A 20,390-nucleotide genomic window follows, 5' to 3' on the forward strand; every position below is an offset into this window, starting at 1 on the left:
TCTCCTTTAATATATGTATAAAAAGATCTGGTCAGCTCACGTAAAGGGTTGAATATTCTGAGGGTGTATTTTTCTTTTTCTGTATTTCAAGACATCATGCCCAAAAAAGTAGCTATTGTCGGAGCAGGTATAAGTGGATTAGTTTCCCTCAAATGCTGCTTGGATGAAGGACTGGAGCCTACCTGCTTTGAGAGAAGTGATGACATCGGGGGAATTTGGCAATTCAAGGTAAGTTGGGGCATCTGATACAATATATTTCCTAACCTTTTTGTATTTTATGCTATATAATTAAATCTGTGTATTTTAGATGCTATAGATGTTGCCTTTGATAATGGTATGGAAACTTGCATTATTCAAAACTAATATGGACTATACACAGAGCCAATTCATGGAACTCCGGGCTTCTGCTACCTGCAGAACTCTCCGCTGCTGTGCCAAGTTTATTAATTTAATATTTTGACCTGGTTTGGGGGGGGGGGGGGGTCGACAACATAATCACTTTAAAAGACACTACTATAAACCATGATAAACTTAATTGTGCTATTGTATGTATAGGAAAATGTTGAAGAAGGAAGGCCCAGCATCTACAAATCATTGATCAGTAACTCCTGTAAAGAGATGTCAGTCTTTTCAGACTTCCCATACCCAGAAGATTTTCCAGTCTTTTTGCCCAATGCCAGGCTTCTGGAATACCTGGAGATGTATACAAAGCATTTTGATCTACGGAGACACATTCAGTTCAAAGTAAGCTTGATATATTTCTGTCTAGAGCAGTTTCTCTCAACCTTCCTAATGCCGCGACCCCTTAGTACATTTCTTTATGTTGTGGTGACCCCAACCATAAAATTATTTTTGTTGCTACTTCATAACTGTGAGTTTGCTACTGTTATGAATTGTAATGTAAATATCTGGTATTCAGGTTATGTATTCATTCACTGGACCAAATTTGACACAAAAACCCGATATGCCCAAATTTGAATACTGGAGGAGTGGAGAGAAGGATTGATTTTGTCATTTGGGAGTTGTGATTGCTGGGATTTATAGTTCATCTACAATCAAAGGGCATTCTAAACTCCACAAATGATGGAATCAAACCAAACATGGCACACAGGACTCCGATGATCAACAGAAAATACTGGAAGGGTTTGGTGGGCTTTGACCTTGAGTTTTGGAGTTGTAGTTCACCTACATCCAGAGAGTACTGTGGACTCAAGCAATGACAGATCTGGACCAAACTTCGCATGAATACTCGATATGCCCAAATGTGAACACTGGTAGAATTTGGGGGAAATGGACCTTGACATTTGGGAGTTGTAGTTGCTGGGATTTATAGTTCACCTGCAATCAAAGAGCATTCTGAACCCCACCAATGATAGAATTGGGCCACATCCCCATGCCTGGAAGGGGCTCACTGGTGCGAGTCTCCCTCCCGCCTCGCAAGCTCTCCCTCAGCCACCCATGCACACCATGTTGCCATGTGCTGAGCATTCCTGCTCCCCCCCCCCGCTCCGACCCCCAGGTTGAGAAATACTGGTATAGAGACCCTGTATTATTGCACTCCAGAGAGAGAAACAATTCCAGGAATACAACTGAGAATGGCTTGCCTACTCGGATGGTCATGCATATTTCTAGTTGGGAAAGATGTTAATGATTGAAGGAAACCATATTTCTTTATCCAGCTGAGCATACTCCTTTCCAGATTGTTAATCATGATTATTTTATGTAAATGTTTCAGACTAAAGTGATCAATATTAGGAAGTGTCCTGACTTCTCTGCCACTGGCCAATGGGATGTTATCACAGAGACAGAAGGGGAGCAGAAGTCAGCCATCTTTGATGCTGTGATGGTTTGCATTGGTTTCCTTACTTACCCTAGGATGCCACTCTCTTCTTTTCCTGGTAAAGTTCTTTTTTAATGTCTTTCTGTTTATTTGCAAAATTCACATTCTGTCAGTATCACTCCATTAAAACCAATCAAAATGTCACAATATAATGAACAAGGTTTCAAACTCTCCATAATTTGGAGGGGTGGTAGAAGTTGACTACATATTAAAGCCATAAAGATCCCTTCTACACCGTCCTAAGATCCCATGATCTGATACTGAAAGGGTTAACAGAACTTAGAAATGTTGAAATGCTGAAATGCAAACCTAAAGAGGGGTTTGTCCCTCTCCTCTGGCCTACGGAAGACCGAAGGCCAAGAGGAGATAAAGTATCTGAAAGACACAAGATGCTCTATTGTCAAGTATGCCCAGGGTGGGTTGACACCCAAAATGCTTATCTGAAACAATAATATGTATGTTTACGTAGTTCGTAGAAGGTTATCAGTTTAGAGGCACCGAAGTGACAAAATATGAGAAAACATGTTTTTGAAAGGTTGATCCGATAAGAGAGGTGTGTGCTCATGACACAGCGAAAAGACATGTATATAAGGTGACTGAAAGATCCAAGTGACACAGACAGCCTTCTTTGAAGACACTGGTCTGTCTTGGCTGTTTGTCCCTGTGTGGCCACACTTAAATCAAGAGATTTTGCTTCACCTACAGAGTCTGCTTGCTTTCTGACACCAGCCTTGGGGTGCTGAACAAAAGGGGTTCCCTTCAATACCAGGTTGCTCTGAACTTGGTGACCAAGACATCAGGAGGGTGCTCACTCTGCAACCAAACAACAACGGGATCAAGCCGTCCCAACGAAGGCCTCTTCTCCCTCTCCCAACACTTTAGACACATCAAGAATGCTCTACCCTACACTTGAACCTAACCCAATGTGATGAACACAGTGTGTTACAACTTCTAAAGTGTTTGACTCAGTGGAATTTAATCAATGTGATGAAATAGAAAGTTCATTGTACAGTATCAGTTACTGTTTCTTAAGTAAAAGATCATTCCAGCAGGCTGACAAATTCACTGAAAGCATGCCAAAAAACACACCTAGTTGAGTGACTTGATCATCTAGCTAATGTACACACTGAAAATTATTTAGCTAAGCAAGTTGATTTTACTGAAATTGTTGAAAAAACTGTGCCAATAAAGCTAAACATTTGAGATAATTTTTGATATTACTGTACATCCATATAATTATTGAAATAAATATAATGGTTACTTTTGTGTTATCATTTAAACTGACTTATTATATCCTAAACCCTTCCCTTAACCTTAGCAGTAGATTTGGGGGGGGGGGGGTGCCAAAGATCCTGGCCCGAGGCTTCACTTCAGGATGTAGGCCTCATGATCCAAACAGACACTAGAAAATCACTAAAACTACAATTCACTTAGGAGTAGACCTCACTTCATTGACTGAAATTTCCAAGGAAAAAGTACTGTATAGAATTGGGCTACTGTTCTTTTAGATGCCATTTGGAAGCTCACTGTGCCATGTTCTTTCTTCCACACAGGTATAGAAAAATTTAATGGCATGTATCTTCATAGCCGGCACTATAAAAACGCAGAAGTATTCCGGGATAAAAGAGTGCTTGTGATTGGCATGGGGAATTCAGGAGTTGATATTGCAGTGGCAGCAACACACACAGCAAAAAAGGTAACATTTCTCATTTTAAACACAAGATATGTGTTCACTAATTCTGAATTACTGGTGTATTGACTAATGTGAACAACCACGAGAAAACCAAATTGTCATGTTGATACAACTGAAATTAAAATGCGCCTAAGCCAGTTTAGAAAACACAGTGCTTCTACCAAATGTAATAAAAATTAAAGAATGGGAGAAATAAATTGCTTCTGCTGTGAGCTGCAATTAATATTTCAGGGAGTCAATTAATGCAACAAGAATCTTTGAAAAAATCCACAAGTGTGGAAATGGCATTGTTAGAATGTAAAAGACACTGCAAGAACAGGCCTTCAGATACTTTCCCTTTTCATGTATTCTAACTAATTTAACTGGACATAAGAAGAAAGTTAGGGATAGTAGCTTGAGTGCGGCCTGGAAGGGAACTTGAAATAGTTGTTTATTCGTTCAGTCGCTTCTGACTCTTCGTGACCTCCTGGACCAGCCCACGCCAGAACTCCCTGTTGGCCATCACCACCCCCAGCTCATTCAGAGTCAAGCCAGTCACTTCAAGGATCCCATCCATCCATCTTGCCCTTGGTTGGCTCCTCTTCCTTTTTCCTTCCATTTTCTACAGCATCATTGTCTTCTCTAAGCTTTCCTGTCTTCTCATCTTTGCCTCAAATATCCTTCCCTCCAATGAACAATCGGACTTTATTTCCTGAAGTATGGACTGGTTGGATTTTCTCACGGTCCAAGGCACTCTCAGTACTTCTCACTTGAGATATTGCACCTTAAATTTAGTCATCTTTCCCAAAAACATGTGGCGTGGCAGCATCCCTTTAGCAGTGGTTCCCAATTGTTTTTGACCAGGGACCACTCTTCAACATTAGTACCAAAAGCGTTATGAATCTGTTTTTGGTCAACTTTAGATTTGGTTGGGGTGCTGATTCAGAAAAAATGCATTGGATAGACCACATCAGCTCTAGTTTCTGATACAGAACATATGCCATCCAGTAATTGCCATCTGCTCGCCCACAGAAACCCATACTTAATAATCTAGAGTTGATGTGGTCTATCCAATGCAATTTTCTGAACCAGCGCCCCAAATAACCCCAGGAACAGGCATAAAAGTGAAGACACAAAGGCACCCCCGCTTCCAGACACCACATGGAACGGCTCTGCTCAGGCGAAGGAGGAGGAAGAGAAGCAGCAGTCAGGAAGCTTGTTGTCATGCCTTTTGTGGATAGTCAGCCTCTCTCCTCATGACATCCCTGTTGCCTCAGCACTGTAAGAGGGTTTCACGAGACCAGCCACTCTCATTGCAATGGTGTATTAACGGTGAGGCCCTGGACCATATTTTAGATCTTGGGGACCACTGGTGGTCCACGTACACAGGTTGGGAACCACTGCTTTAAAAAAAGAATGGGAGAAATGGAAAGGAGGAATGGGAGAAATGTGGTCATATTTTTACTCAACCATCTCAAATTCTCAGGGAAAAATTATACATAGACCTATACATGCACCTATTCGCTAATATTTGCATTCTGGTTATTTTTGCAATGCTGTTTGCAAAGTAAAAAAATCTGAACAACAATAATATGTATAATGGAATGTTAAAAATCTTCGAAGTCAGCATGTTCGTGATGACACGAACCGGGCTGCTTGCTTTCTTTTGCGTGCTTGCTTTTGTGGGAGTTTGCTGTTGTTTGTGGTCGTGCAGTTTGAGGCTGGCTTTCATTCATGGCATTAAGCAGTCAGTGCAGATGGGGGCAGGTGGCAAAGAGGCCTACAAGGAGCTGCAGCGGGGCCTGAGTCCTCGGGGTGGTGGATTTGCCCTGCTTTTTCCTCCAACTCAGGAAAAGGAGCCACTCATCTTGATCACTAGGAAGCCAGCGGAGCTTGTCTGTAGGCCGAATCTCTTTGCTCTCTTGCCTCCTCCTCCTCCTCGCTGCCTGACTCTTGTTGTCTCTCAAAGCAGCTGAGCGGAGGAAGAGGAAAAGGAGGAAGCCTTGCTTGCTGAGCTGCTGTTCGCCTAAAATGGTGCGCCTGACCGCGGAGATCAAAGGTGGAAGGAGTGGGGAGGAAGGATGCTTTTGATCCAGAGGAAAGGCAGCAGGGAGGGAGGCAGAAAGTGAGCCAAAGCAGTGCTTCCCCTCCTGTTGTTGTTGTTGCCTTGGAGGAGTGCCCCTTGGGGATTCGTGCTATACGCAAATGCGTATCTTGCCTATTGCTTCAGCCGCACCTGACAACAAGATGTGAATCTGCAGGTGCAAAGTGTGCAAAGAAGAAAGCTTTCTTCACTGCACATATTGCCACCTTATAGGAGCAAAGGTGCCCTCTATACCGTGTCTTGTCACATAAAAGTCTAGTTTTCTGCCATCTGTGCTTTAGTTATTATCCTTCTCGTTTCATTTCCCTGAGGATCTCAGTATACCAGGGACCCTGATTTGTAATGGATTGGAGAGGACGTTAGGGAGAATCTGCGTTTTTTTATATGGCAGTGTAGATGGTGCCTTAGAAAGGGGGTGAAGGAAGCCTGGCCGAAAGTTACTTGTGGGGAAATTGTGCCCCTTTAAATGTTGCAGGCCCCAAGCTCCCATAAATCCCAGCCAGCAAGACTGATGGTCATGGGTGACGGAACTTAGTGAACTGTGGCTGAGGGGCTACTGGTTTTCAGATTCACGTTAGTATACCAGTATGTACTTGCAGTGCTAGGCAATTCTTTCGCTACTCAAATTCTAAAAGACTTTAGGATCAAAGTACACACATTGAATTAAATTTTGGGACAGACCAGAATATGTGTCTTTGTGTGTTTTGAAAGAGAGAGATTGAGAGAGAAAATATAGACTATCAAATCCATGTAGAAAATTGAATTTCTTATTTTAAAAGTTGGCTTACATAACTAATGAAATCACTAATGCAGTACTGTATAGAATGATTCCTAACAGGTTGTTGCTGTGTTTGATTGTCTTCCTTTTTTTAGGTGATGATTAGCACAAGTAAAGGTGCTTGGGCGCTGAGCCGTGTTTTTGACAATGGCTACCCATGGGACATGGTGTTCCTTACTCGTTTTAAGAACATAGTCCGAAATAGTCTTCCTGGGCGTATCACAGCATGGCTGGTTGCAAACCGAGCGAGCCAGTGGTTTGATCATGCCAACTATGGAATCATTCCAAAAGATAGGTACTTAGTATAAATTATCACATAGAAACAACAAGTTATTTATTTATCGTAACAGGAGTGAACCAAGGGTACAGTTGTAATGCATTTAAAAAACACAAAGTATAAAAAACTTGGCATTATACTAAATGTTCTTTGACCAGTAGCTGGCCACTTGGAGTGCCTCTGGTGTTGCTATAAGAAGGTCCTCCATTGTGCAGGTGGCAGGGCTCAGACTGCATTGTAATAAGTGGTCTGTGGTTTGCTCTTCTCCACACTCACATGTTGTGGACGCTACTTTGTGGTCTCATTTCTTAAGGTTGGCTCTGCATCTCATGGTGCCAGAGCACAGTCTGTTCAGTGCCTTCGAAGTCTTCTGTGTGCCCGGGGGGGGGGGGGGGTTCTCATCTGGTATCAGCCACTGATTGTGGTTCTGGGTTTTTGCCTGCCACTTTTGGACTCTTGTTTGCGGAGGTATTTCTGCAAGTATCTCTATAAATCTTAGAAAACTATTTCTTGATTTAAGGCATTGGCGTGCTGGCTGATATCTGAACAGAGGATGGGCTGGAGATGTCACTACCTTGGTCCTTTCATTATTGGCTGCTACTTCCCCCACTGCCAGATAACCGGGGATAAACAGATAATTTGGGATCAGATCCCAGGATAAAGGGGCAGTGTGGAAATGCCCTCTGTGTATTTATTGAAGTACCTGGCAATGAATAAAGTAATCTTGATTTCTTAATCCTTCCTCTTAGATCTGTGATGAGAGAGCCAGTGATAAATGATGAGCTGCCTGCTTGCATCCTCAGTGGGAAGATCACTATTAGACCTGAAGTGAAGGCGTTTAAAGAAAATGCTGTGATATTTGCAAATACTCCCGAGGCAGAAGATGTGGATATTGTTGTCTTTGCCACTGGATACAAGGCTTCATTTCCTTTCATTGATGAGTCTGTCATCAAAGTTGAAGATAAGCATGCTTCATTGTACAAATACATCTTCCCTCCTCAGCTGGAGAAACCAACACTTGCCCTTATCGGGTACTTCAGGCCATTTGGACCAATCGTACCACCAGTGGAAATCCAGGCACGCTGGGTCACTCGTGTCTTTAATGGTATGTAAGATGGGACACAGCACTCCAAAGGTCTAAGTGCACATTTAGGAAGTGACACTAGTGGGCATGACTTATAGTTGACATTGCTACCTTAGAAAAGTGCTCTTAAGAATGAATATAAGCCGGTCTGTAAGCCGATCTGAGTCCCTCTACGGAGGTGAGAAGATCGGGATATAAAAGTTTTAAATAAATAAATAATAAATAGAATAACTGCATATAGAAATCATGATTCTGGGTCTTAAGAGTATCAAGTGGTATTATTATAACTAAAACTAGCCAGTTGTCTACATAAAAAAAATCATACCCATCTCTATTCTGATACTATAAGAACACCTGAAAGTGAAGACACCACTTTTAGGCTTTATTTATGTATTTATTTTGCTGGTTTTATCCCAGACTGGGACCTATGATGGCTTCCAAAATAATTAAAAGCTCACATTAAATTCCAAGAACAAAAGATAAATTAAAAATAACATGTGTTTAAAACACATGCAAGATGAGAAAGCCTAAAATAAACCCTCAGTTATATGTAAAATGCCCGACTAAATAGACCCTCAGTTACATGTAAAATGCCTGACTAAATCCAATGCAAAGAAAGTTGGAAAGGGGGGGGGGGGCAGCCTAGCCTCTTGGGCTCTGTCTGCACTGCCATATACAATTCAGATTATCTGATTTGAACTAGATTATATGACAGCATGGATTCATATAATCCACTTCAAAGCAAATAATGTGGATTGATTATTGGCAGGCTAAAACCTTTCTCTTGAGACAGGCTTTAAAAATGAAGGTTTTTCAGATCAAGTCAGGGGGTGCTGTGGTTTCTAACTCTGAATATGTTTTAATGGCTAATAACTGATTTTTTAAAATATTGTTTATATTTAATTCTGTTTTAATGTTTGCATATTTGCTTTAAATTGTATGCTAATGCTTCCTAGTAATAGAGTAACATCCAAATCTTCGAGGCCTGAAAGCTTAGTGTGCCGTTGTGCCTGGGGCTATAGCTCTTAGTAAAAGAGGCATGGACGTGGCATCTTTCCCCAGGGGATTGCTTCTTGCCCTCCTATAGGAAACTGGAACTCCCAAAGACCAAAACACAACAGATAACTCAAAATGGTATTTATTGTTCACAATGAGTTATCTTTCTCAGGCACAAGCTTGTTGTTTCAACAGGGATAAAGGAAATATACTTTACAATCTCTGAAGTCCAAAGAGTTTGAAGCTGAGAGGCTTTTCCTATTTCCTCTTTCCTCAATGGCTGTGAATATCGGAATAAACACAACCCCAGTCCAATGGCCTATGTTGAAGGGACAAGACCTTCCTCTGGTGCCAAAAGAACCGGTTTGAAGGCGCTTGGGTCTCCTCAGTGTTGTCCAGGATGATCTGGACATAAAGCATGAGTCCCAAGGGTAAAAAACCTTAAAACTGGTAATTTTAATCAGGAGCTTTTAGAGCCAAGTCTCTTATTCACATCCATTTGATAGAAACTCTGATGGCAGAATAAAAAAGGGAAGCACTCCCCTCCTCCAGGAAGAGGTGGAGCCAAACAATTGAGTTTGAGAAAGCAATTCAACTGGTGCAAACAACACTGATTGACAGCTATATAATAATAATAATAATAATAATAATAATAATATGTATTTATTTGATCAGTCATATGACCATTTCAAAATAGAACATGAGTGAAAAACAAGGCAAAAAGGTGAGGACAGCAACTGACTTTCTATTTATTGTCAGAATCTTATTTTCCTGGTTCTTCTTTCAGGAAATCTGCTCTTTTCTTAATGGCTTTCAGAATAAAAAGGCTTACTCTGATTATGTTGGATCTTTCCTGCCCTTGCAAGAGGGATGTCAGAATATCATTTCTGTTGGGGGACCTGCAGTTGGATAATATTGGATGCAAATATCTGTCTCGCAGTTCAGTATATGCTGGACAGTCAATTAAGAAATGTTCAATGTCTTCCACTGTTTGTTCTCCCCAGACGCAGAATCTCTCACTTCTTGGGATGTTACAGTAGCGCCCGGTTTGCACCATAGTACTGAGTTGTTAAAACCTAGTCCTAGTATATATTCTTCTTAAGGGTAGAGGAAGTGGAATAGTTAGGTAGTGCTCTAAATGAATATTCCTTTTGTGGGAAGCTAAAAACCTTGTGGCTGAAGACCTACCTATGCTCTCTAGGTCCAGCTGTGCATAGACATCCCGAATGCGCCACTTGAGCACTTGCCCTGCCCCCGGACCCAAAACACCCAGAAATTGCAAAGGCAGACTGAATCCAGCCAGCTCATTATTCAGAGCCGCCATCCACGATGACTTCTGGTCATGCTGGACTTGATCCTCTAGACATAGGCAAGGAAGTCTACTAGGATCCAGAGTTTACTTTTGAACAGTAATTAAACTGTCTCATTCAGATTTGAGCTTTTACTGGGAGTATTCCTAGCTCAGCCCTTACTGCCGCCGTCAGCGTTGTTCTGGAAAGACCCAGGAAGGTGCGAAGCTTGATTGACAGCTATAAATAACCAATCAATCCAACTATACATAAGCAGGGTAAAAAGGCAGGATTAAGCATGATAGAACAGTTTAAATCTTGCAACTAACAGTTCTACACATAGGTGGCGCCACTCTCAACATCACACTTAGCACAGCATATCTAAAAAACTGATTGAACTTTACTGTGCTCCCTGCTGCATCATTGGGGATCTTGTGCAATTTGGATTGACAATTAAGATTTTTTTTCACACTTAAAATACCACTGCAAACAGCCACTGAGCCTTATTTATAGATGAGCAAACTGTTCTTCTGTTTGAAGACATCTTCTAAAAGTTGTTTTTCTTTGTGCGTGGGTTTGGCTTGGTTTTCATTTTTCATTTTGTGATTCCCTGAAACATTTCTCCTGTCTTCTAGGCTTATGTAAATTGCCTCCAGTGAACATAATGGTGAAGGAGGTCAATGAAATTAAGAAAAACAAGAAAAAGTGGTAAGTCTTTATAAAACCAAGACAAATCCTCAGTAATTAGGTTAGGGTTGTCAGCTGATAATAAAGAAACCATACAACTTTGACTCTATGCCTTCATTGTTATGAAGATATTTAGAAAATAGTCTCATTTGTGCCAGAGCATTTGATCAGCTACTCGTTATTTGACTCTTCACATCATGCCATAACCAAGGAAATCATTAGGAAGCTCAGAAACAGGCTCAGCTGTATTTGCTGTGAAATTTAGGATTTTAGAATTTATACTGTTATTTTTATGGTGTTGATCCTCAACTTGTGACACTTGAAATAAGGAGATGTTCTGGAAATTGGGGGGTCATTCAGGCCCCTTCTACACTGCCATATAAAATCAAGGTTATCTGCTCTGAGCTAGATTATATGACAGTGTAGATAATCCAGTTCAAAGCAAATAATATGGATTATCTGCTTTGATAATCTTGATTGTATGGCAGTGTAGAAGGGGCTTCAGACAGAGGTAAATCTTCTGGTAGAACGGAGAGTTTTCCATTGTTTTTGTTTTACTTTTACCTGCATATTCCTAGATCTGTACACAGACTTTTTCTTAAAATCTTCCAGAGTTTTCTAACTGTAGATTCTGGCAAAATTGATTTCCACCAATTTCCACTGAACCTTCTTTATTATTATTCAAAAGTTATGGTCAAAGTTCTAAAGTACTTTAGCAATATTGCAGTACTTAAATAATTGGATTAGTTTGTTTTGATTCCTATTTCTCTCATTTGATCTCTGTGTTCTGGAAATAATAGTTGTGAATTTCAACAGGGAGAAATGTAGGATGGTACACATAGACAATATAAATGACTGGGACTGTGGCGCAGCTGGCTGGGAGTCAGCTACATTAAGATCACTACTGACCAAAAAGTTCGAAGCCAGCCCGGGTTGGAGTGAGCTTCTGACCAATTTGTGTAGCTTGCTGTCGACCTTTGCAGCCTGAAAGACAGTTGCATCTGTTAAGTAGGAAATTTAGGTACCGCTTATGTTGGGAGGCTAATTTACGATGCCATAAAAAATCTCCAGCAAGCATGCAAAGAAGGAGGAAGTATTTCATCAGTGTCACAAATGGACGGTGAAACGACAGCTCCCCTGGTGGCCAGAATACCCTCATGAAAAAGCTGGAATGTTAAATAGCCTCTGTGTGTCTGTCTATATATGGTGTGTAACTATGGCATTGAATGTTTGCCATGTATATGTACATTGTAATCCGCCCTGAGTCCCCTGCAGGGTGAGAAGAGCGGAATATAAATACTGTAAAATAAATAAATAAATACAGGCACAGATCTGGGGTGACACCTGGCTTGAAAACAACCTATGTGAAAAGGGTCTAGGTCTTAGGCCCCGTCTAAACTGCCATATAATACAGATTATCAAAGTGGATTGTCCACATTATATGCTTTGAACTGGATTGTATGAGTCTACACTGCCATATAATCCAGTTCAAAGCAGATAATATGGATTGTATATGGAAGTGTATAAGGGGCCTTAGTAGACCACAAGCTGAGCAGGCATCAACACTGTGAATTAGCAACTAAAAAAAGCAATGTGATTCTAGGCTGCATCAACAGGAGTCTAGTGTCTAGATCAGTGGTTCTCAACCTGTGGGCCCCCAGGTGTTTTGGCCTACAACCCCCAGAAATCCCAGCCAGTTTACCAGCTGTTAGAGTTTTGGGGAGTTGAAAGCCAAAACATCTGGGGACCCACAGGTTGAGAACCACAGGTCTAGATCAAGGGAAGCAATAATACTGATATGGAATTTAGACCGCAATAAATTGAGAGGGAACAGCTTGGTAAACAATGTTCCAGATTTTAAAAAATCTCCCCAGTGAAGAAAGACATAGGACAGAGGCATTTATTTCATCTTAGCCAAGAATCAATGCTTGTGAGCCCTTGCTCCAAAATTACAAGCATAAGAGAGCACGTGCTCTTCACAACACTTTTTATACAACCATATAAAACCATTGTTCCAGTTTTCACCACCCCTCTTTTGTTTTGTGTTGGCCAGAGAAAGAGACTGGGTAGGATCTATGTCAGGATTGGTCCAGAGAGGAGACGGCAGGGCCGCGCATTCCCAGGCTGGGCCCTTCATAGATGGAGAGTCCACCACTTTCTGAGTTAGCCTAATTCCAATAGCTCTTACCATTAGGAAGTGTAGATGGGGGAATAAGGGAAACAACATTCAGTGCCATTCCTTCTGTTTCACCTAATTATTAGACATATTTGTTTCTTCTCTTTCCTCTTTGTTCATTTCATTTTCTTTTTCATTATCATTAAGGTTTGGCTTCACGTTTGATGAGGTTCTGAAGACAGATTGGATGGTCTACATGGACCAACTGGCCTCCTTCATTGGTGTAAAACCTAGTGTGCCAGCTCTGCTTCTCAAAGATCCAGAAATAGCCATAAAGATATTCTTTGGGCCATGCTCTGCCTACCAATACCGTTTAACTGGGCCTGGGAAATGGGAAGGGGCCAGAAATGCAATCCTGACCCAGTGGGAGCGAACCTTGAAGCCCACAAGAACCCGAGTTGTAGAAGACACTTCAAGTTTCTCTACATATGTGCTTAAAGTGCTTGCCCTCTTTGCTGTATTTGTTGGAATTTACTTCAGTTTCAATTAGTTCTGGTGTATCCACAGGGCAGTTAGCTGATATTAGAGTAAAAAACAATAGGGAAATGCAGTATATCTCATGAAATGGAATATGAATGGTGTTTAAACCACTTCTTTCAATGGGAAGCATCACATTCTGCTAATTCACTTATTTTAATGGGAAACTCATGATCAGTTAACAGAGGGCAAGCTGCTGATGACCTACCCCTCTGATACTTATGGAGAAATTAAAGACAAGTGATTAAGAAATAATAATAATTCTATTTCTTACTTGCCTCCCCTTGTGGCTCGAGATGGGTTACAGCATAGTTAAAACACATAAACTTTGTAAAAATTCTATAACAACACATATTAAAATTTCTATAAAATATAATATTAAAACATATTTCTATAAAATATATAATAATATTCAAGGTACAGATTCTTACCTACAAAGCCCTAAACAGTTTGGGACCCGCTGTCGGAACCTCTTTCCTCGTAAGCCCCAAAGCAAGTGTTAAACGCAGTTTTCCATTCATCCCCCTCCTTAATTCGCACTAAATTATAAGCGCCGCGTAGATCTAACTTTGAAAATATAGGCGTTCCTTGCACTCTGGATAATAATTCTGGTATTAGAGGTAAGGGGTAATGATCTCTAACAGTGAACTTATTAAGTACTCTGTAGATCAATCCCGATGAGACAGAGGTCCTCCTGGTCGATCGTAAACCTGAACGGGGTATAGGGTGGCAACCTGTGCTGGACGGGGTTACACTCCCCCTGAAGCCACAGGTCCACAGTTTGGGAGTCCTCTTGAATTCATCGCTTACGCTTGAGGCTCAGGCGTCGGCGGTGTCTGGGAGGGCTTTCGCACAACTGAGACTTGTGCGCCAACTGCGACCGTACCTCGCAAAGGCTGATCTGGCCAGGGTGGTCCATGCCTTGGTCACCTCCAGATTGGACTACTGCAATGCACTCTACGAGGGCTGCCCTTGAAAACGGCTCGGAAGTTCCAACTGGTCCAACGAGCAGTGGCCAGGATGTTAACTGGGGCCCCTTACAGAGATTCAATTCTTCTGTTCAAGGAGCTCCACTGGCTGCCGTTTATCTTCCAAGCCCAATTTAAGGTGCAGGTGCTTACCTACAAAGCCCTGAACGGTTTGGGACCATCCTACCTGCATGACTGCATCTCCGTTTATGAACCCACGCGTTCACTTCGGTCATCTGGAGAGGTCCTGCTCATGATCCTGCCTGCGTTGCAAGCACGTTTGGTGGGGACACGAGACAGGGCCTTTTCTGTGGTGGCCCCCCGACTCTGGAACACCCTCCCCAAAGATCTTAGACAGGCCCCTACCCTAGCAGTCTTTAGAAAGAACTTGAAGACCTGGCTGTTCCGATGTGCCTTCCCAGAATAGGAAATCTCCAATAACAAGTCCCAGAAGCACTTTATTAAAACTAAGACTGCCGCGCACTGCACACTGCACTTGCCCTATAAGCCTTATATCCCACCTGTCACCTTCAGCACTTTTAATCCTGTACCCATTACTCTGGCCAGGCCCAGTTTCATTGTGTCTTAGTGTTTTGTTTATTGCTTATTGTTATATTGCTTTAATTGTTTTTAATTTGCCTTGGGTTTTGTATTGTTATGTTGTGTGTTGAGGCCTTGGCCTTTGTAAGCCCCATCGAGTCCTTCGGGAGATGTTACTGGGGTACAAATAAATTTTTAATAATAATAATAATAATAATAATAATAATAATCGCAAACTAACCTAAGATCCCGTTTTCGTAGACACAAAAAATACTGGCGCAGCTGTAGGTGAACTTGAAGGTCTTATAAAACCTTTCTCCAGGTTTTCATCTAAAAACTCTCTTAGCGCTGGTCTTTCAGGAACTGATAATGCATACAAGCGCCTTCCTCCAGCTTGATTGCACAGCCATAAGGCCTATGAGGAGGCAATTTATCAGCCTCTTTTTTTACAGAACACGTCCCTAAAATCAAAATAACAAAATGGTACTCCAACCAAGTCTGGATCCTGACTAGAAACAGTTAAACATTGATGCTTCTCTAATGTAATGGTCTTATTTCCCCAGTCAATAGATGGATTAACCTTGGATAGCCAACTCATTCCTAGAATTACGATATATCTAGGAAGCATGGTTACATCCCAAGTGAAATATTCCACGATTCCATGTAATTCCCATGCCACCCCCAAGGTTTCATGAGTTATGGAACCTGCATCCACGAGTTTACCATCTGCTCCCTCCATCCAAACTACATTCTTCTTTTTAACCACTGGTATATCATGGTCTTTAACAAATTTTTCATCAATGTACGACCCCGTAGCTCCCGAGTCTACCGGTGCCCATGTAGTTATCTTTCCACCATTCCCCAACAAAAGATTAATCTGTACAAAAACATGCTCCTTATTTCTGGGCCATTGAACCATTGGTCCTAGTGCACTGGACCCAGGGTGTACTAGGGCTGACCTTTTCCCTGCACCTTGGATGACTTGATGGTACAATTTCTAGCAAAATGCCCCCCACCACCATAATATAAGCACAAATTAAGTTGTCGTCTCCACTCCTTCTCTGCTTCTGATAACTTCCGGTAAATGCCCAGCTGCATGGGCTCCTCCTCCCCTTTACTTCTACTTGCGGAGCTGGCAAGGGAAGGTAGAATCAAGCCTCTGCTGTGACGTCCTTTTCTCCGGAACTCCAAACGCACATCAATGTGCAGCACCTTTTTCACCAGGTCATCCCAAGAGTCAGGTGTCTCCAAATGAGCCAATTCGTCCTGAAGTTGATCCGACAAGCCAGCTGTAAACAGGAGCATAAACGGTTTTTCTCCCCAGTCAAGCTGATGTTTGAGGAGATTGAACTTAGATACTCCAACACAGTGCTCTTTCCTTGATGTAGCCGATGTAAGGCCCAACCTGCATTCTCCTCTCTCAGCGGATCCCCAAAGGCATTAGTTAGTGCCTCCTTAAATGCATTCAAATTGTTCCTAATTGGACTGTTCCCTGTAACAATTGACACAGCCCATTTAATTGCAGCTCCAGTGAGTAAACTTAACATAAACGACATCTTGGCTGTGTCATTAGGCAGCTCAGTTGCAGCAATTTGTCCAAAATAAAGTTCTACTTGCGTAAGAAACACAGGTCTCATCGAAACGCTCCGGCAACATGACACGCCACTTGGGCTGCGTTGCAGGGGCTTGCCCTCCCTGCATTTGTGCCAACTGAGCCTGAAGATGAGCCATCTGAGTGGCCAGCCCTTACAAATTTGCCATTCCTGACGGTTGCTGGTAGTAGGCAATCTGTCGGAACCCAGATGCCTTAAAGAGCCAGACACAGGAGTATATCCAAAACAATAGTTTATTAAAGCAAAGTAAACAGGACTCAGAGACACTTGATTCAGTGCCTCTGGTCAGAACTTAAAGTTTGCAGCAATTTGCAGCTTGAAAAACAAACTTGGAAAATAATCCGGATTAAACTGGCAAATAATCCAGATTAAACTGGCAAATAATCCAGATTAAATAAGAGTTTCTCCAAAACACACCAAAATCACACAGTTCAAAGATAATAAGCAAACAAAAAGCTGTGAAAAGAAGCCGTAATCCAGAAGCAGTCCAAAGTCGAATAAATCCCAGTTAAAGGTTCCAAAGTCCAAGAGGCAGTGTCATTGTTAGAAACAGTCCGAAGTCAAGGAGAGGGGAAATCCACAGTTACGAGAAGCCAATCTGGTCGGTACACGAAGAAAGCAGCAACCTGCAGATCCAGGACCCAAGCGAAACAAGAGAAGCGGCAGCGACAAGACCCAAGGCATGAAACCAACACTTTGCCTACTGCAAAGTTCTATCACTCCAGTGCCTTCATTTATCTCATTTCACTCTCAGAGAAACCTTCAAAGGATTCTTCGTCTGTGGGTGACATAAATATCTCCTGGATTCTTTTCCTTTGCTGCTCCTCATCTAACATCTGGGCACCTTGTTTCCCTCCTCTACCACTTCTATCAGTTGTAGCGTTGCCAGCAGACTCTACTACAACACTATATGATGTAAGTATGGGTAAAATGGATTCAAGGCATTGATTTGAAGGGTGACCAAGGACATCCTTTCTTTATAAATCTTTTTTGTTGCCCTGCAGGTCTTAATCAGCACCAGAAATGGCTCCTGGGTGATGAGCCGAGTGGATGACAATGGCTATCCCTGGGACACCGTCTTTCACACACGCTTCAGGAATATGATTCAGAATTCAGTCCCATAGTTTGTTTTGCAATGGATGATAGAAAAAAAGATGAACCAGTGGTTTGACCATGAAAACTATAGCCTAGTGTCTAAAAACAGGTATATAGAGCATTTATTTGCCTCTACTGAAGTTTAATATATCTTGTGTTGGCTGGTAGGAACAATTACAAGACATAACAGGGTTAATCTAATGAATACTCTTAAAGTTCAACATTTAATCTTTACTCTGTCATCCAATATCAGTTGGTGCTCGTCCCTAATGCAGGAATGGGTTGAGAAGGGCAAGGCAGCATTGCTAGCTAGCCAAAATAAAATAAAATAAAATAAAAAGGAAGAAGGGGAAGGTGTTGTAGTAATGTCAAGCACACTAAAGAAAAAGAGGATACCATAGAATCATAGAGTTGGAGGAGACTACAAGTTCCATGTAGTCCAATCCTTTGGCCTGTAGGAAAAAACAACACAATACAAGCATTTCCCACAGACGGTCATCCAGGCTCCGCTTGAAAACATCCGAAGAAAGGGACTCTGTCACACTTTGAAACAGCATATCCCACAGCTCTTACCATCAGGAAGTTCTTCCTAATGAATTTCTTTTCCTGCAATTTGAATCCATTGCTCCATGTCCTAGTCTCTGGAGTAGCAGAAAACAAGCCTGCCTCCTTCTCATTGTGACATCCTTTCAAGTATTTAAAAATAACTTTCATGTCCCCTTTTTAGACTTCTTTTCTCTAAGCAAAACATTCTCAGCTCCCTAAGCCATCCCTCACATCAGGCCCGTAGCCAGGATTTTGTTTCGGGGGGAGCTGAGTTTGATTCGGGGGGGGGGGGGGCTGAGTCTGAGTAAAAGAGGGTCTACCCTAGCAAACCTTTTGTATCGTTACCCCAATACCCCCATGCATATGGGATATATTGAGTATGGTGATCAGATCATGATATGAATAAACATAACAGTTTAAATAATGTACCAGTAAGGCCTTCTCGCAGACCACCCTGAGAATGGGGGGGGGGGGTGGTGAAGCCCCTCAAGCCACCCCCCCCCCCCCGGCTACATGCCTGACCACCAGTTTTGTTAACACTGTTGATACAGAAACTAAATAAAATAACTTTATCATACATAATTACCATTTGTGTCTTTCTGCTACTGCCAAAACCTATAAAATGTTACTTCTCTCATAAAAAGTCACGTTATCAGCTTAACACACACTGCTATAGTCCAAACCCACATTATTGTCGAAGGCTTTCATGACTGGAATCATTAGGTTCTTGTGGGTTTTTTCGGGCTATATGGCCGTGTTCTAGAGGCATTTCTCCTGACGTTTCGCCTGCATCTATGGCAAGCATCCTCAGAGGTAGTGAGGTCTGTTGGAATTAGGACAATGGGTTTATATATCTGTGGAATGATATATATAGATGCAGACGAAACGTCAGGAGAAATGCCTCTAGGACATGGCCCTATAGCCCGAAAAAACCCACAAGAACCAAACCCACATTTATCACACCATCTTATATTTCTGCCAAAAAAACCCCACAATGCAAGATTTGTGTGATTATTAAAAGTTTCTTGATCTCAATTTTTAAAAACAAAACCCAAAAATAATCCCGTCAAGAGGTTTACTATATTCAGCAAAAGTACTCTCAAAGCTCTGTCACATTTTATTAGCCCTGCAGTACACTGTGTGTCTTAAAATGTTAAGCTTGTTCTCAGAGTAAACATGATTATCTGTTTTACTAAATTGTAGTGATGGTGGCGTGCCTTCAAGTCATTTCCAGTTGATTGCAACACAGAAGTGAATGTATCCAAGGCTTTTCTTGCAAGGGGGTTGTCATTGCCTTCCTCTGAAGCTGAGATAATATGTTTACAGGCCATTGCATAGAGTTCTGTGAATAAGCAGGCATTCAAACCCTGATCTCTCAGAGATATAGCCCACCACTCAATCCACTACTCCATCCCAGCTCTCTTTATTACATTGTTAATCTAGAGTAGCATTATGTACTGACTTCACTCCCTCAGATAGAGTTGCAATTTTTATCTTTGTTTTCTCAATTTCTAAAGGTCCATTCAGAAATGGACAAGATTATTTTATTTCTCAAGAAATGTGCAATATAAAGGTGGTGTGCAAAGATACTCTGATATATGTCTGTATATGCAACAGATTTACTTATATTTACTTATAATCCCCTCTCCCAAAAAATGTTCGAATTCCAAACTCCTTCTCTCCACTGTGCATGGTGCTTCCACATACACCCGGCCATGGGAGAGACAGGCAGGGAGACCGGATAATAATATAATATAATATAATATAATATAATATAATATCTTTATTTTTATACTACGCCACCATCTGTTTTGTGCCTATTCAGAAGATTTCACTTCACTTTCAGTCCCTGTGATAATTGGATTTTCTGTGATAGTTGGATTTTGAACATTCTGGCTTGTTGTGGAAAGAAGGATCGGAGGGAAAGCTTCTGTGGATACATCTTTTCACCATGATGTCTTCCAGGAATGAATTTCCTTCTGAGGGATAGATTTCTCTCACTTCCTATTGTCTCAACTTTGTTCTTAACTATGAGTTGTTTGTAAGTCAGATATTTGTAACTCGGGACTGCCTGTACTCCACATGGCACACCAATTGTAATCAAATACATTTCATACATTAAAAATGAGAGAAGCACAAGACAACACTGGTATAACAAAATGTTTTATTTTAAGATTATATTTGCTATAAAATTCATGTGTGGAATATTATACAAAGATCAATTGTACAATAGATCTTTAATAGAACT

At 41.5% G+C, this 20,390-nt stretch overlaps 1 protein-coding gene across 1 annotated transcript in view; it reads left to right on the forward strand.

The window, feature by feature from the left end:
- Window positions 1–14,103, forward strand: part of LOC132774328 (flavin-containing monooxygenase 1-like) — a 16,741-nt gene extending 2,638 nt beyond the window's left edge. Inside the window, exons 2-9 of the mRNA XM_067467676.1 lie at window positions 92–228; window positions 556–744; window positions 1,736–1,898; window positions 3,394–3,536; window positions 6,490–6,689; window positions 7,421–7,776; window positions 10,676–10,748; window positions 13,051–14,103. Coding sequence (XP_067323777.1) covers window positions 97–228; window positions 556–744; window positions 1,736–1,898; window positions 3,394–3,536; window positions 6,490–6,689; window positions 7,421–7,776; window positions 10,676–10,748; window positions 13,051–13,393 — 1,599 coding nt within the window. The 5' untranslated portion in view covers window positions 92–96 and the 3' untranslated portion in view covers window positions 13,394–14,103. The remainder of the gene's footprint in view (window positions 1–91; window positions 229–555; window positions 745–1,735; window positions 1,899–3,393; window positions 3,537–6,489; window positions 6,690–7,420; window positions 7,777–10,675; window positions 10,749–13,050) is intronic.
- The last annotated feature ends 6,287 nt before the right edge of the window (window positions 14,104–20,390 follow it).

The sequence above is a fragment of the Anolis sagrei genome, chromosome 4 (assembly GCF_037176765.1).
Source record: "Anolis sagrei isolate rAnoSag1 chromosome 4, rAnoSag1.mat, whole genome shotgun sequence".
Classification (NCBI taxonomy): Eukaryota; Metazoa; Chordata; class Lepidosauria; order Squamata; family Dactyloidae; genus Anolis; species Anolis sagrei.